This window comes from Palaemon carinicauda, chromosome 28 (genome assembly GCF_036898095.1).
Source record: "Palaemon carinicauda isolate YSFRI2023 chromosome 28, ASM3689809v2, whole genome shotgun sequence".
Lineage (NCBI taxonomy): Eukaryota > Metazoa > Arthropoda > Malacostraca > Decapoda > Palaemonidae > Palaemon > Palaemon carinicauda.
The window spans coordinates 68,194,704-68,211,132 of record NC_090752.1 but is presented as its reverse complement, the minus strand read 5'-3'; the positions used below and the strand labels follow the sequence as shown (position 1 = coordinate 68,211,132).

At 39.4% G+C, this 16,429-nt stretch overlaps 2 protein-coding genes across 4 annotated transcripts in view; both read right to left on the bottom strand.

The window, feature by feature from the left end:
* LOC137621645 (SURP and G-patch domain-containing protein 1-like) overlaps window positions 1-6,766 on the bottom strand; it is a 52,536-nt gene extending 45,770 nt beyond the window's left edge. For both annotated transcript variants that reach the window (XM_068352112.1, XM_068352113.1), the window contains exon 1: window positions 6,465-6,766. In XM_068352112.1, the coding sequence (XP_068208213.1) occupies window positions 6,465-6,703 (239 nt within the window). In that variant the 5' untranslated portion in view covers window positions 6,704-6,766. The remainder of the gene's footprint in view (window positions 1-6,464) is intronic.
* Window positions 6,767-10,477: 3,711 nt separating this feature from the next.
* LOC137621644 (uncharacterized) overlaps window positions 10,478-16,429 on the bottom strand; it is a 16,060-nt gene continuing 10,108 nt past the window's right edge. Inside the window, exons 4-7 of one of the 2 annotated variants that reach the window (XR_011040271.1) lie at window positions 15,677-15,783; window positions 14,217-14,399; window positions 12,017-13,472; window positions 10,478-11,887 (exon numbers count right to left, since the gene is read on the bottom strand). Coding sequence is in view for 1 of the 2 variants with exons in the window: in XM_068352110.1 (XP_068208211.1) it covers window positions 13,404-13,472; window positions 14,217-14,399; window positions 15,677-15,783 (359 nt within the window). In the remaining variant the exon portion in view is untranslated. Of the gene's footprint in view, window positions 13,473-14,216; window positions 14,400-15,676; window positions 15,784-16,429 lie in introns of both variants that reach the window. The other variant, XM_068352110.1, reaches the window with a different exon arrangement.

The following is a 16,429-nucleotide window of genomic DNA, read 5'->3' as shown; positions in this document are numbered from 1 at the left end:
GGACCAAGGATTCCCCGATTCGATTCCCTTGTAGGATGGAATCTTCGGGATCTTGAATCCTCTGCGGAGCCTTATTCCTCTTTTCCCGGTGGCAATGTTCAATGTTTATGTGCTTGCGGGGAGGAATGGGGCAATGGTGACCTGTCCAAAACGTTTTACTCCTTTTTACTGACAATTGCGCGAGTGTGTGAGTGAGTCTGGAGCGATGGCACACAGGATGGTGCTGGTGCTTAATATCTGCCTGGAGAGCAGGCAAGCGCTGGTTCTTAGACAAGAGCTGGTGCACTGGATCTGCGAGCCTTGACTCTTTGGCAAGAGCTGGCGTATGAATCCAGGGACCATAACTGCGCAGGAGGGTGCAGGAAAGTGAGGAAGATTGCTGGCGCGCTGTAAGGCACTGTGTAGTTTGTGCATTCTCCCTAGAATGCACCGAAGCGTGTGACTGGTTGCGCAAGGGTGGGAGCATTGGCGCGTGCATGAGAGTACTACGTGGAGATTGTTGGCGCATGCGTGCGGAAGACCATCGACACCTGCACGTTGAAGACCGTCAGAGCGCACGGAAGGCTGTGTGCTTGCACTCTAGATTATTGGAGCGCGCACACTTGCAGGCCGTCGGAGCGCGCCCGCACATAAGGCCGTTGGTGCGCTTGCACGGTAGACTATTGCCGCACGTGCAGGATACCATTGGCGCCCGCGCGCAGAAGAAAGTCGGCCCGCACACGGACAACACTGTTGGTGCGCGTGCGGGAGACCCCAGGTGCTCGCGCGGGTGAGAAAGTCGGCCGTGCTCGCGGAACTGTTGCCGCGCGCGCAAGAGCATTGGCGCTTGCGCGCGTGGAAAATCATCGACGCGCGCGCGGGACACCATTGGCACCCGCGCGCGAAGATCGTCGGCGCGTACAAGACTGTTGGCACGCGCGCCCGCGACTATAGTAGCGCACGCGGAAGACAATCGGCGCGCGCGCAGGAGACCATCCGTACCCGTGCGCGGGAAAGATCGTCGGCACTTGCGCGCGTATGAATATTGTCGGTGCTTGCACGCGTAAGAAGATCGCCGAGCGCTTGCGCAGAAGATCGTCGGCGCTAGCGTGCATAAGAAGATCGTTGGCGCTTGCGCGCGTAAGAAGATCGTCGGCGCTAGCGTGCATAAGAAGATCGTTGGCGCTTGCGAGCGTAAGAAGATCGTCGGCGCTAGCGTGCATAAGAAGATCGTTGGGGCTTGCGCGCGTAAGAAGATCGTCGGCGCCTGCGCGCGTAAGAAGATCGGCGAGAGCGCTCGCGAAGGTAGCGGTGCACGCGCGGGAAACCATCGGTACCCGCGCAGAAGATTGTCGGCGCTTGCGCGCGTAAGAAGATCGTCGGCGCTTGCGCGCATAAGAAGATACGGCGAGCGCGTGTTTCACGCGCTAGTAGGTTGGAGGGTCAGCTGGCAGGACGATCAGGAACTGGATGTGCCCTTCAAAAAAGGGTGGGCATCCCCCGATGAGGACCGTAAGCAGGTATGCTTTAGAGTCCAGGACCAAAGTCCTTCGTTGCAGCGCAAGGTTGCGCTGGTAGATCAGTAGGTCAGCTGGCAGGACGATCAGGAACTGGGATGTGCCCTTTGGAAGGGCCAGCATCCACCGATGGAACCGTAAAAGGTCCGTGTTAGAGTCCAGAACCGAAGTCCAAAGGACTACGTTGCAGCACAAGGTTGCGCTGGTAGATCGGTAGGTCACTGGAAGGTCTGCTTGATCCTCCGAGGAGGTGTCTCTATGAGAGGCCTCTCCTGCGAACGAGAGAGGTGACTACTTCGTAGAAGAGACTTGAAGATACTCGTGATGACGCACCTTAGGGCCGTTGGATCAGCAAGCTGACCTTATCAGTAGCGATCCTCCGAAGAGGAGTCTTTAAGAGTGGCCTCTCTCGCAAACGAGAGAGGTGACACTTCGTAGAAGAGACTTGAAGACACTCGTGATGACGCCCCTTAGGGCCGTTGGATCAGCAAGCTGACCTTATCAGTAGTGATCCTCCGAAAAGGAGTCTCTAAGAGTGGCCTCTCTCGCGACCGAGAGAGGTGAACACTTCGTAGAAGAGACTTCCCAAGACTGTGCTCCATCCCTGAAGGAAGAGAAACTCAGCCAGGGGGGAGAGAAGTCTGGCCGAAGGGCAGCAACAGTAGTCGAAGGCGATGAATTTATTAAGGTATGGGAAGTTCTCCCTCTGAAGGGAGAAAACAACTTCACACCTGAGGAGGAAACCTCCCTCAGAAGGGAAGTTGTCCAACCCCTGGAGGCGAACCTCCTTTAGCGTTCTAAGATGATCTGAAGTGCTGGCATGTTGTCACGGAAGTACTTCTAAGAGAAGGGATGACGCCCATGACGACGTCCTCTGAGGGACGGCAGTGACAGCAGATTCCCCAGGCATGAACATGACAGCTCTGCTTCGTTGGCACTCTCTAGTCGAACGAAGAAAAACTGCATAGTTAACTGGGAAAATAAAATTAAATAATTATTTATCAGAAATTCCCTAGGGAGGAACTCCGAAGAGGAACCCCGAGGGAATAACATAAAATAAGAATTAAGTATGCGCCCTTCCTTCCCCAGATGACATCCACGGGAGAGGGGGGGGGAGCGGAGTAACTGTAATAAAAACAGAATTATAATTATCTAAATCATCTAAGAATATTACTAATAGTGAGAACCACTGACCCCTGAAGGGAAGTGTTCCCCACGGAGAAAGCTGAAAAGTTTAAATACAATTAGATTTCACTAAAAATAATTGAGACAAACAAACGGAATAGCAACCTAACCCGCACACGGTAAAGGAGCTTCCATAATAGTACGTTGTTGTAGTAAAGGTGAACGACCTCGAGTAGAGAGAGACCATAGTCAATCTTTAAAGGCCACATTCCCTTCGCTCAGAATCCAAGTTTCCCGTAGGAAAAGAGGAAAAAGCGAAGATAATAGTTGAATGAAGAGGTTCCAGGCAATGACGATTCCCCTGCGGCGGCCGAGTTAACGGATATATGCCGACGGGAAGACCGATGGACCAGAGAGGGAGAGGCCGTTCCCAACGAAGTGGAACTGTGCTGGCCTTGCTACTTCGCAAGTGTCGTTGTCGTATATCACACAAACAGCACACTGAAAAGAGAACTTACTACATTTCTATACACACATATATACATAAACATTAAGAATGTTTATATATATATTTACAAGTACAGTATAAGAAAAAGTAAGTAAAAAGACAAAAATTAATGGCAGTCCAAAATAGGCGAGGAGAGAGAGAGGAAACAATCGTTCTCGCTCCGAGCCAAAAGTAAAGTGAGCTCAAGCACAGGTGTGTGTGGGGGGGAGGGGGGGTAGCCAGCTACCCTCCCCTACCCCAGCTAACTAGCAGTATGGGTAGTAAACCCTCGTTAAATTTTAATGGCTCGTCATTTCAGCTGCACAGAAAGTAATACCCCTATTAAATAGCGTGGTTTGTATTCCAGTTACGGAACAAACAATTTTAATAGCAAGGTTGATGCCAAAAGGGTTTTCGGCAGGATTGACCGGGAAACACGTGAGACTTTCTCCAGGATTGTCGGGGATCATTCAGAGAAGACATTGATCCCAATAGTATTAAAGTTCATTCGTCCCGAAACTACCATAATTTTAGACTGTTGGAAGGCTTATATTAACGTTAAATCTCTTGGACACTGCACTTTAACCATAGCGTTAATTTTATGAGATTGGGTGATCCACATATGCACACCAATACCATTAAATTGCTGTAGCAAGTCCTTAAAATGTCTGTACCACCAAAATTTGGAACAAAGGAACATCTGCGTAATAGCTACGTTGCTACGTAAATTATTCAAAAAGGCTATTGGAAGGGTAGCGAGTGTAAACTGAAGGCATTCCTGGAATTAGTCAAGAGTGTTTACCCTCTCAATATCCGTGATTACCAAAGTCCTAGTCTATCACAACACGCTATTCCTTTTTCCACTAATTGCCGATCCATCCTATCCACCACAAAAGTTGTCCCTTGAAAATGAGAATATAAGTAAAGCTAAATTTGTTTCTATTGATATATAGGGGTGATTGTAGTTTGTTGGGACAAAAGTAAACTTTCTATTTGTAAAATATTTTTCCCTTGCGAAATACGATTGTGTTACCTTGCTGGAGTGAAGCGGGTTACAAATCAAACACAGGGTAAGCTAAGAATACGGAAGTCTATGGGGGCCACAGAGGGGGCGTTTGCCACCCCCTTCGGCAATTAGGTAAGGGCACATCTTGTAGGTTAGGTTAGGTGGATAGGTTAACGGATATATGCCGACGGGAAGACCGATGGACCAGAGAGGGAGAGGTCATTCCCCACGAAGTGGAACTGTGCTGGCCTTGCTACTTCGCAAGTGTCGTCGTATATCACACACACAGCACAAACACTGAAAAGAAAACTTACTACATTTCTATACACATATACATAAACATCAAGAATGTTTATAGATATATTTACAAGTATAAGAAAAAGTAAGTAAAAAGAAAAAAATTAATGGCAGTCCAAAATAGGCGAGGAGAGAGAGAGGAAACAATCGTTCTCGCTCCGAGCCAAAAGTAAAGTGAGCTCAAGTACAGGTGTGTGTGAGGAGGGGGGGGGGGTAGCAAGCTATCCTCCCCTACCCCCGCTAACTAGCGGTGTGGGTAGTAAACCCTCGTTAAATTTTAATGGCTCGTCATTTCAGCTGCGCCGAAAGTTATACCCCTATTAAATGGCGTGGTTTGTATTCCAGTTACGGAACAAACAATTTTAATACCAAGGTTGATGGCAAAAGGGTTTTCGGCAGGATTGACCAGGAAACGCGTGAGACTTTCTCCAGGATTGTCGGGGATCATTCAGAGAAGACATGGATCCCAATACAGTATTATTATAATTCATTCATCCCGAAACTACCATAATTTTAGACTGTTGGAAGGCTTATATTAATGTTAAATCTCTTGGACACTGCACTTTAACCATAGCGTTAATTTTATGAGATTGGGTGATCCACATGTGCACACCAATACCATTAAATTGCTGCGGCAAGTCCTTAAAATGTCTGTACTACCAAAATTTGGAACAAAGGAACATCTGTGTGATAGCTACTTTGCTACGTAAATTATTCAAAAAGGCTATTGGAAGGGTAGCGAGTGTAAACTAAAGGCATTCCTGGAATAAGTCAAGCGTGTTTACCCTCTCAATATCCGTGATTACGAAAGTCCTGGTCTATCACAACAACCTATTCCTTTTTCACTGATTGCCGATCCATCCTATCCACCACACAAAAAGTTGTCCCTTGAAAATGTAAGTAATGTAGGTAAGTAAAGCTAAATTTGTTTCTATTGATATATAGGGGTGATTGTAGTTTGTTGTGACAAAAGTAAACTTTCTATTTGTAAAATATTTTTCATTTGCGAAATATGATTGTGTTACCTTGCTAGAGTGAAGCAGGTTACAATTCAAACACAGGGTAAGCTAAGAATACGGAAGTCTATGGGGGCCACAAAGGGGGCGTTTGCCACCCCCTTCGGCAATTAGGTAAGGGCACACCTTGTAGATTAGGTTAGGTAAGGGCACACCTTGTAGGTTAGGTTAAGTAAGGGCACACCTTGTAGGTTAGGTTAGGTAAGGGCACACCTTGTTTGGTTAGGTTAGGTAAGGGCACACCTTGAAGGTTAGGTTAGGTGGATAGGTTTGGATTAGGTGGTGTTCTTGAATAGCGGTTTTGCAGAATAACGGACAAGGGTTTTGTAGTATGATGGTCACTACTTACGAACAACTACAACTAAAAAATTGGAAGGAATTCCCATTTTCTATGGCCAAGGGAGAACCTGTCCATCATTATACAAAAGACCCTTTTTTTATGATTATATATATATATATATATATATATATATATATATATATATATATATATATATATATATATATATTACTGAACTTTTGGGGGTGTATGTATGATAGCAGCCACCTGCATGTATGATTATGGCTAACTCAGAATACGGCATTGTAAGGAGGGTCGCGGGGGCGTTAGCCCCGCCGCTATGTAAGTAGGTAAGGACACAGCTTGTAGGTTAGGTTAGGGGGGGAAAGTTTAGGTTAGTTGATGTCCCCCCGGGAAGAACTGGCCGCTGATATACAAAGGCTCTGAACTTTTGAAAAGTGAGTCAACCTCCTACAAATGCTTTTATCCTCCCCATCTCTCTCTCTCTCTCTCTATATATATAGATACATAAATACCCGCATATAATCTATATGTATGTATATCTATATATATAATGTATATTTGTGTGTACATGCATATAACCATATACGGTATACATACACAGCTTAACAGGCCACATGGGTTCATCCTGAACTACCCTAATATAAGCTAACGTAAGGCTTATTTTCTAAGTCAGAATTCACACAGACCCTATGAAAAATATACTATTTATATGATTATTTTCAATTAAACATACTTATCTGCCTTTGGTTTGACAGGCACCGATTCCTGAAGATTTATCTTGACGTGTTTATTGTTGGGTAGGATGGCAGGAGACTGGGTCCTGCCCTCTTCTTTAATTTCTCCTTCAGCCTCGCCTTCCTTCAATCCTAGCCGTCTCTCTATTTCTCTTTTCCTTTTCAAAAGGATTTCCTCTTGTTTGCTCATTTCCTTCACCCTGTCTTCTGCCGGATACTTGCAAAAATTCGCATTCATTTTGCTCACCACAACAGCTGTGAATCACCCAGCACCATAAGTAGAGCGTAACATAAACATTCTTCTTCTTCTCTTCATGTTGGTGTTGGACGGTTGGACTTCAAAATATCTTCGCTGTTGAAATTGCTGTGATACAAAATTTTCCATTTTTCTAAGAATGGAAGTATATAGGATTTTATATATATAATTTTGCTTATGGTTGAAGTGGCTGTTTTAAAATGTTTATTTTATGAGTAATTGTATTGTCTGTGATCTAAAAGCTTTCCTTCTGGTTCTGGTTCTGGGGTGAGGCATAGCCTTTACAACAGCGCCTCTAACGTTTATCTTCTTGTACTGTTTTGTCTTTTCTTCCACATTAGATTTAAAACTTCTTTTTTCTTTTCTATATTTGTTTCACTAAATAAAAATAATCCTACTATTTTCTTTAGGTCTTCGTCGTATGGTTGTTGTAGCTCAATTACTTCATTCCTTTCTTTTCTATATTCCTGGCAAAATAACAAAAAATGTATCAAATCTTCCTCCTCATTCTCACAAAAATTACAGTTTACATTCCCTCCATTGTGTCTATTTACAATATTTAGTTTTAACGTATTAGTTCTTGCTCTAAAAATTATCACTGAAGCAAATGTATTGTCATAAATTAACTCTTCTTTAATTTCTTTCTTCCACGTTCTATATATTTCTAAGCTCACTTTACTTTCTATTTCTTCTTTCCACTTTTCAGTATCCCACTTTTACGAGCAAGGTAAATGGTTCAACTAGATTCTTTAATTTTGCCATAAATTAAAATGGCTATGATTAAAACATCATAACTTCACTGATTAATGAAATAGCTATGTTTTAACCCATGTTCTTTTCTTCTGGAATTAGGTTGGCTGTGATCTAACATTTAATTTTTTATAATACCGTCACAATGTCCCACTTCCTTTTGTGACAAGTGCATTTCCCTGTGTTATCCACGCAAGTGCCAATGTCTGTGTGCTCGTAGTTGCTCTTTAGAATCTTGAATATAAAAGACTGTCTATTGATAGAGTGCTTAAAATTAGTTCCACTCTATTGATATCATTTGCTAATACTACTTTAAGGGAAGATATGGGGACATCCTCTAGGTGATGGATGGGAAGCTGCAGTATATAAACCGTTCCCTGAATAGGAACTTTGCTTCTTTCCTCTATCTTTTTCAATAAAGTCTCTCCATTAAACCAAGGAGACCTGTTCTTAGTTTAACAGTTATACCTTTTCCCATCAATGGAGACGTGTTATCATATTAATTTTGTTCACCCTATTGCATAGCTTACAGTTATGAATGCAATCAACACAACTGCCAGTAATTGGACATAGCGATAGGCTTTAATGAGGATATAAGCATAGGCCTTCAATGTTAACCCTATGGTGATACGGTGGCCCCAGTAGTGCATATCCTTTAAAAGTTTATAGAACCATCAATTCATGTCAGATGGAGCACTGTGAGCGTTACTGGATGGTCTTTGGGGTGTCCCTTTATCCCTTAATTTCACACATTTCTCAATATCTTATGTGCTTTCCATTATCTACTTTTTTCCGTCTTCCTGCCCACATAGACTATTCGAAATTAGTGTGAATCATGCAATAGGAGGAAGAACGTTCAGCTATGCTGCACCGAGACTCTTTAACGACCTTCCACTCGATGTCAAGATTAGCAATAATGTGGCAGCTTTCAAGAAAAACCTGAAGACTTATCTTTTTAGAAAGTGTTATAATAGTGACCTGAAAACTATTAAGCCTGAATACAAATGCTAGCGAAATAACTGATAACGATACAGAGCAAAATACTAACTGGAAAGAAATTATTTTTTCACACACCAAGGCCCGCCTGAACAGACCTTTAGTGTCTGATGGAGGGCGAGAAATAAACCCGTAAAAGTAAGTTTTAGTTCATATCTGCAGAGTTTCCCTTGGCTACAGTGCTGGATTATATGAGCCAAATTCAAATTCATTGAATTAAATCAAATAAAACCAGTGGTGCAGTCTGGCGAAGGAATATGTCTAAACCTGATAGTTTGAGTTTTACAAGGGTAAATGATTCAAAACAATTCAGTCTTATTGGCGATGTATTTTAGGAAAATTAATTCTAAAACGTTACACAAAGTAAAGAAGGAATCTACAGAAAAAAAAAATAGGAATACCAGACACGTTATACTATTCATTTCCAAACATTAGCACCGTAAGGTGATATCAAGTTGTATATCCAGTTTTCTGTATATTTTTAACCACATGTTTTCCCAACAAAATGCGCTGAAATACTGATATTGAATTGTGAAGTTATGAAGAGTAGCCCAGAGTCAATACAGTGTAAGGTCTGTTCCATTGTATTAACGAAGGAACCTTTAGTTTTTTATACATTTAATCCTTTTCAGGGTACGTTATGTAACTTTTTTTCTTTCTTTTTTTTTTTACAAAGAGGTTACATGCGTAATGTTTTTCTAATACCCAGTGTTTTATTTATTTACCTCGTTTTATTTTTACATAAAATATGGCAGTTTCAACACACATTACTACTACATTTTTTCGTGTTTATTCTTTACTTATACATTTGCTCTCCGATATATTAATTTGATGAATTCTTTTCAAGTCCATTTTTGTAATATGACATTTCTCTCTCTCTCTCTCTCTCTCTCTCTCTCTCTCTCTCTCTCTCTCTCTCTCTCTCTCTCTCTCTCTCTCTCTCTCTCTCTCTCAGGGAATAATATCCTCAAGATTAAATAATTTCGATTCTGGCACTGTTTCCTTATATCATTTAAGATAAGAATTATCTATGATAAAGGCTATACAGATAAGGTTAATTTTATTGCCAAAGTCTTACTAGGAACACCCATTGTTATACAATAAATACGTAGAAAAAAGTAAACTCAGGACAGTGTAAAAAATAGGCATTTGCTCTTGACCACAGAAAGAAAACAATATTAAAGTGTAAGCGTTATATTGTATATCACATAAGGAAACCAAAATTGAGGAAGAGAAAGATGAAGAGATCATATTTCAAGCAAGTTTCTCAGTAACACTTGATATCATATGAATATACATCCGAACATAGGTTCACATATGACACATACTGTATACATAAAGGTAATAATTATACATGTATCAAACGATTCATTTTCGGAAAGAGTGCTAAAAGGAATTTATATTTATTTGAATTCTTAAGAATATATCTATATATATCTATATATATATATATATATATATATATATATATATATATATATATATATATCTATATATATATATATCTATATATATATATATCTATATATATATATATATATATATATATATATATATATATATATATATATATATATATATATACACACACACACATATATATATATATATATATATATATATATATATATATATATATATATATATATATACTGTACTCATTTAGGTACTAAAATGAGCTAACAAATAACAAACAATTCAGGATAGCCTTCACTTGAATATTTTTTGATAACATAAAACAGTTCCTTTTAAAAAGAATATTTTTAGTCAATATCCTGAGAGCAATTGAAACTCCGGCTCTATGAAATCTTTAGTTTTAATCATGGCAACCCGGTTATCTAAAAAGTTGCATTGCAACCTGGTTTCTAAATCTGGCAATTGTGCACCTAACAGTTTGTATTTCAAGCCTTCATGCCATACTTTATCAGAGGCCCTGCTGACATCTCTTGAGATTAGGTTACAACCACAACCTAGACTTTTCTTTACTGCTATAAATTCATATAATCTGGCTAATGCCAGTTGGGTCCCTTTACCTGTATGTTACCCAGATGACGTTTCACAAGGGGCGGGGCTAGGTTTAAACTCCGCCTCGTGAACAGACCATATCTGTATTGACTGTAATAACTCAACCTTTCTGTAAATCTTGCTCTCATCATCAAAGTCCTACGACAACATAGCTTAATTCATTTTCATTCTTAACTTTTCTGTTGTAGTTTAGCCGACACGAATCCAGATAACTGTGAGGTTTATCAATCAATTCTTTGTCCTTGCATTATAATATTTAAAAATTCTATACTGATAAAACAATGAAGCGGACGAAAGGGGCAACAGAAGTAGATAGGGATGTTATCTACAGCAAGGGGTCCCTTTACCTGTATGTTACCCAGATGACGTTTCACAAGGGGCGGGGCTAGGTTTAAACTCCGCCTCGTGAACAGACCATATCTGTATTGACTGTAATAGCTCAACCTTTCTGTAAATCTTGTTCTCATCATCAAAGTCCCACGGCAACATAGCTTAATTAATATTAATTCTTAACTTTTCTGTTGTAGTTTATCCGACACGAATCCAGATAACTGTGAGGTTTATCAATCAATTCTTTGTCTTTGCATTATAATATTTAGAAATTCTGTACCAATAAAACAGTGAAGAGGACAAATACAACAAATGTGGATGAAAAGAGAAAAACTAGTGAAAATAAGGAACACACAAAACTAAAAGACACAGAGGCGCCGTTGTAAAGGCTATGTCTCACCCCAGAACCTGAACCTGAACCTGATGGGACAACAGAAGTAGATAGGGATGTTATCTACAGCAAGGAAAGAAACTTAGTATGTTAAAAATGAATTAATGTGTCTTTTTCTGTTCCTGCTAAGTCATATTAAATCTAGAGAATGTTTTTTTTTTTTACTTCCTTAGAATATTCGACTATCACAATACTTAAAGTGACTTTGTAGGTCACACATTCACAGATGATATACATCCCTTACCGAGGCGTTTTAATTCTTATTTCTTTATAAAATTTAACATCTAAATACCAACGCAACGCTATTAGGCTTCTACTCTGGAAGGAATTTAATACCAACCATCCAACCATCCGTACAGAAGATCCTCGCAACCATCCCTACAGAAGATCCTCCCTTACCTATGCATTTTAAATCGTATTTATTAATTAAAATTAACATCTAAATACCAACGTAACGCTATTAGGCTTCTACTCTGGAAGGAATTTAATACCAACCATCCAACCATCCGTACAGAAGATCCTCGCAACCATCCCTACAGAAGATCCTCCCTTACCTATGCATTTTAAATCGTATTTATTAATGAAATTAACATCTAAAGTCCCACGTAACGCTATTAGGCTTCTACTCTGGAAGGAATTTAATACTAACCATCCAACCATCCGTACAGAAGATCCTCGCAACCATCCCTACAGAAGATCCTCCCTTACCTATGCATTTTAAATCGTATTTATTAATAAAATTAATATCTAAAGTCCTGCGTAACGCTATTAGGCTTCTACTCTGGAAGGAATTTAATACCAACCATCCAACCATCCGTACAGAGGAACCATCCAACCATCCCTACAGAAGATCCTCCCTTACCTATGCATTTTAAATCGTATTTATTAATGAAATTAACATCTAAAGTCCCACGTAACGCTATTAGGCTTCTACTCTGGAAGGAATTTAATACCAACCATCCAACCATCCGTACAGAAGATCCTCGCAACCATCCCTACAGAAGATCCTCCCTTACCTATGCATTTTAAATCGTATTTATTAATAAAATTAACATCTAAAGTCCCACGTAACGCTATTAGGCTTCTACTCTGGAAGGAATTTAATACCAACCATCCAACCATCCGTACAGAAGATCCTCGCAACCATCCCTACAGAAGATCCTCCCTTACCTATGCATTTTAAATCGTATTTATTAATGAAATTAACATCTAAAGTCCCACGTAATGCTATTAGGCTTCTACTCTGGAAGGAATTTAATACTAACCATCCAACCATCCGTACAGAAGATCCTCGCAACCATCCCTACAGAAGATCCTCCCTTACCTATGCATTTTAAATCGTATTTATTAATAAAATTAATATCTAAAGTCCTGCGTAACGCTATTAGGCTTCTACTCTGGAAGGAATTTAATACCAACCATCCAACCATCCGTACAGAGGAACCATCCAACCATCCCTACAGAAGATCCTCCCTTACCTATGCATTTTAAATCGTATTTATTAATGAAATTAACATCTAAAGTCCCACGTAACGCTATTAGGCTTCTACTCTGGAAGGAATTTAATACCAACCATCCAACCATCCGTACAGAAGATCCTCGCAACCATCCCTACAGAAGATCTTCCCTTACCTATGCATTTTAAATCGTATTTATTAATAAAATTAACATCTAAAGTCCCACGTAACGCTATTAGGCTTCTTCTCTGGAAGGAATTTAATACTAACCATCCAACCATCCGTACAGAGGAACCATCCAACCATCCGTACAGAGGAACCATCCAACCATCCAACCATCCAACCATCCGTACAGAGGAACCATCCAACCATCCCTACAGAAGATCCTCCCTTACCTATGCATTTTAAATCGTATTTATTAATAAAATTAACATCTAAAGTCCTACGTAACGCTATTAGGCTTCTACTCTGGAAGGAATTTAATACTAACCATCCAACCATCCGTACAGAGGAACCATCCAACCATCCGTACAGAGGAACCATCCAACCATCCAACCATCCGTACAGAGGAACCATCCAACCATCCATACAGAGGATCCTCGTTTCCCTCGAACGATTATTAGTTATCGAACATGAAAATCCTTACACTAATCCTTGAATATATGACAATACCGGACCTCCTTCCTCAGCGTTTCGTGGTGCTCACAAAGGACAGTAGTTTTTATTAGAGGGTTTATAATTCTGCTGACTGTGCACTTTCTGATAAAAGCAACTCGTCGGTAATGTTTCGCTTTTTCTGGATCTGAAGGAAGGAAAAGAAATATTTTGTTATGTAGGGACAGACATTTGGATAGTAATATTGTGTGTGAGTGTGTGTATGTGTGTGTTTATATGTTATGTGTGTGCGCACACACACACACACACACACACAATGAATTCGACATTAAAGTGTATATATGGCTTGTTAGAAAGAAACTTTAACTCACATACTAGTGATAAAATTATCATAAAACGGCCAAGTGTTATATACTTACCAATCAGCTGTAACCTAATGGTGGAGATGGGTTGATTTGAAAATATTTTTCATTGCTTAAAACTACTAACACAAAAAAACTATTAATTTCATTGAAATAAACAGTTTTGAAATCAATTAGAGGTAGGTGGATTTGATTTTTGTCATCTTACATTTTTTAGTACAATCACCCTTTATATATATATATATATATATATATATATATATATATATATATATATATATATATATATATATACATATATATATATATATATATATATATATATATATATATGTATATATATATATATATATATATATATATATATATATATATAACAGAGAAATCATGTTCGCTCTCCAGAATGTAGCCTAATGACATTAATAAGTTCGCAGAGACTCTTTAGCCCAGTAAAAGGTCCGGCTACTTTTTTTATTTTTTTCTCTTCCCAGTGATCGATCTGCACAGAACCTCGCACAAAATAGATAACAGAATTTAATCCTAGGAAATAAATATAGGCGTACACTTACCGTCATCACGTATGACTTGACAACAATTACGCCATACACTAGTAGACCGAGGATCATGAAGAACACAACGATTTTGACTCCATTCGTCGTGTGATAAATCATGAAGAATATTCCGTAGACGACTTGCAGAGACATTTGGAACACTGTCCACCACCACCAGCTCATGATCAGTGATAATATCTCCTACGTAGGAAGAGAGATCAAATGTTTTAGAATAAATTAAAATGAATAAACCAATGTAGATTATAACCGGTGATGAAGTGTGGGAGAGATCAAATATTCTAGAATGAATTAAAATGAATAAACCAATGTAGATTATAACCGGTGATGAAGTGTGGGAGAGATCAAATATTCTAGAATAAATTAAAATGAATAAACCAATGTAGATTATAACCGGTGGTGAAGTGTGGGATAGAGGTAGATGGAGAACGCTGGCCAGAAACATCGACCACACATAAAAGTGGGAAAAGATGCAGAGAAACATGAAGAAGAAGAAGAAACAAAAGCCTACATAGGAAGAGAGATAGAATATTTTAGAATAAATTAAAATGAATAAACCAATGTAAATTATAACCGAAGTGTGGGACAGAGGTAGATGGAGAAAGCTGGCCAGAAACATAGACCACACATAAAAGTGGGAAAAGATGCAGAGAAAGAATAAGAAGAAACAAAAGCAGATTATGGCTTTATTTCCTTTGAACTCCATATAGATTTAGTATAATTGTAAACAAACAAAACACGACTTATGATGATATGGGTGATTGAAAATATTTAATAACTGAGAAAAAGGCAATTCGAGGCTGCAATGGAGAAAAGGTGTTAGAAAGGCAATGCTAATTCTAAAGGTTAGGTTATAAAGAATCTTGAAGAAGTCTTTGAATGTTTGAGTTGTTCTCATAAAGTGACGATGTATTAAAGAAACTCTTCTATTAAAGAACTCAAGAGGTTGAATTATAGTCTTCGTCAAAACTATTTTTTTTATTTCAGAGTGCAGGTTTCATTATGTATTCGTGGTTTTTTTTTTTTTTTTTTTTTTTTTTTTTTTTTGAAAAAAAAAAATTGTCCTTCTATTGGATATCATTAGAAATCCAATGTGCATTACGTGTGTATTATGTGTATTATGACTTTGTTTAGTTACTGGTTAGTATGATGGTGCTTTAATCTTCTCTTTTGATAAGTGAACAGTACTAAGAAGACTCCCTGTTGTAAAATGTCCATTCTGACTTCTTCAAATGCGCTAACACTAATATGATTGAGAGTTAATGTGGGTAAGAGTAAGGTTATGAGATGTACGAGAAGGGAAGGTGGTGCAAGGTTGAATGTCATGTTGAATGGAGAGTTACTTGAGGAGGTGGATCAGTTTAAGTACTTGGGGTCTGTTGTTGCAGCAAATGGTGGAGTGGAAGCAGATGTACGTCAGAGAGTGAATGAAGGTTGCAAAGTGTTGTTGGTAATCTTACTTTTCTTATGCCCGCAATGAGCAGAATACAGAAGGACAAATCTATGAAGCCAATGATGAGTTCTCCCACGAAGAAAACGGTGATCCAGGTGTCATCTTCCACCTTACCTGAAAAAAAAAAACAGGGATAATGTTCCTTTGAAAACTTCGGAGTCCATGACTTCTAGAGTTGTGAACACACTTGGTTCACCATTGTTAATCAATAGTCAGTCAATAAATAGTTTCTCAATCAATCAATCAAAGGAGAAATAAGGAATTAAGGAGTCGTTTTAGCTGGCAGTCCGTCTCAGATGGCCTTGGGACGATGCAATTGTAACCTTCCATGGGTGCCTTTCCTTTGGTGATATTGAGGCTTACATCCTTCCAGATGATCACAAATACATTGCCAGTCCAGAATGTCCATCACGTCTCGGGGAATGTTGACTCTTGCAATGAGTTATAGTCCTTGAGATCAACTCTGGGGAATTGAAGAGTGCCACAAGTATGGATGCCACTATCATGTTGACTCTTGCATTGAGTTATAGTGCCTTGAGACCAACTCTGGGGAATTGAAGAATGCCACATGTATGGATGCCACTATCATGTTGACTCTTGCATTGAGTTATAGTGCCTTGAGACCAACTCTGTGGAATTGAAGAATGCCACAAGTATGGATTCCACTATCATGTTGACTCTTGCAATGTGTTATAGTGCCTTGAGACCAACTCTGGGGAATTGAAGAGTGCCACAAGTATGGATGCCACTATCATGTTGA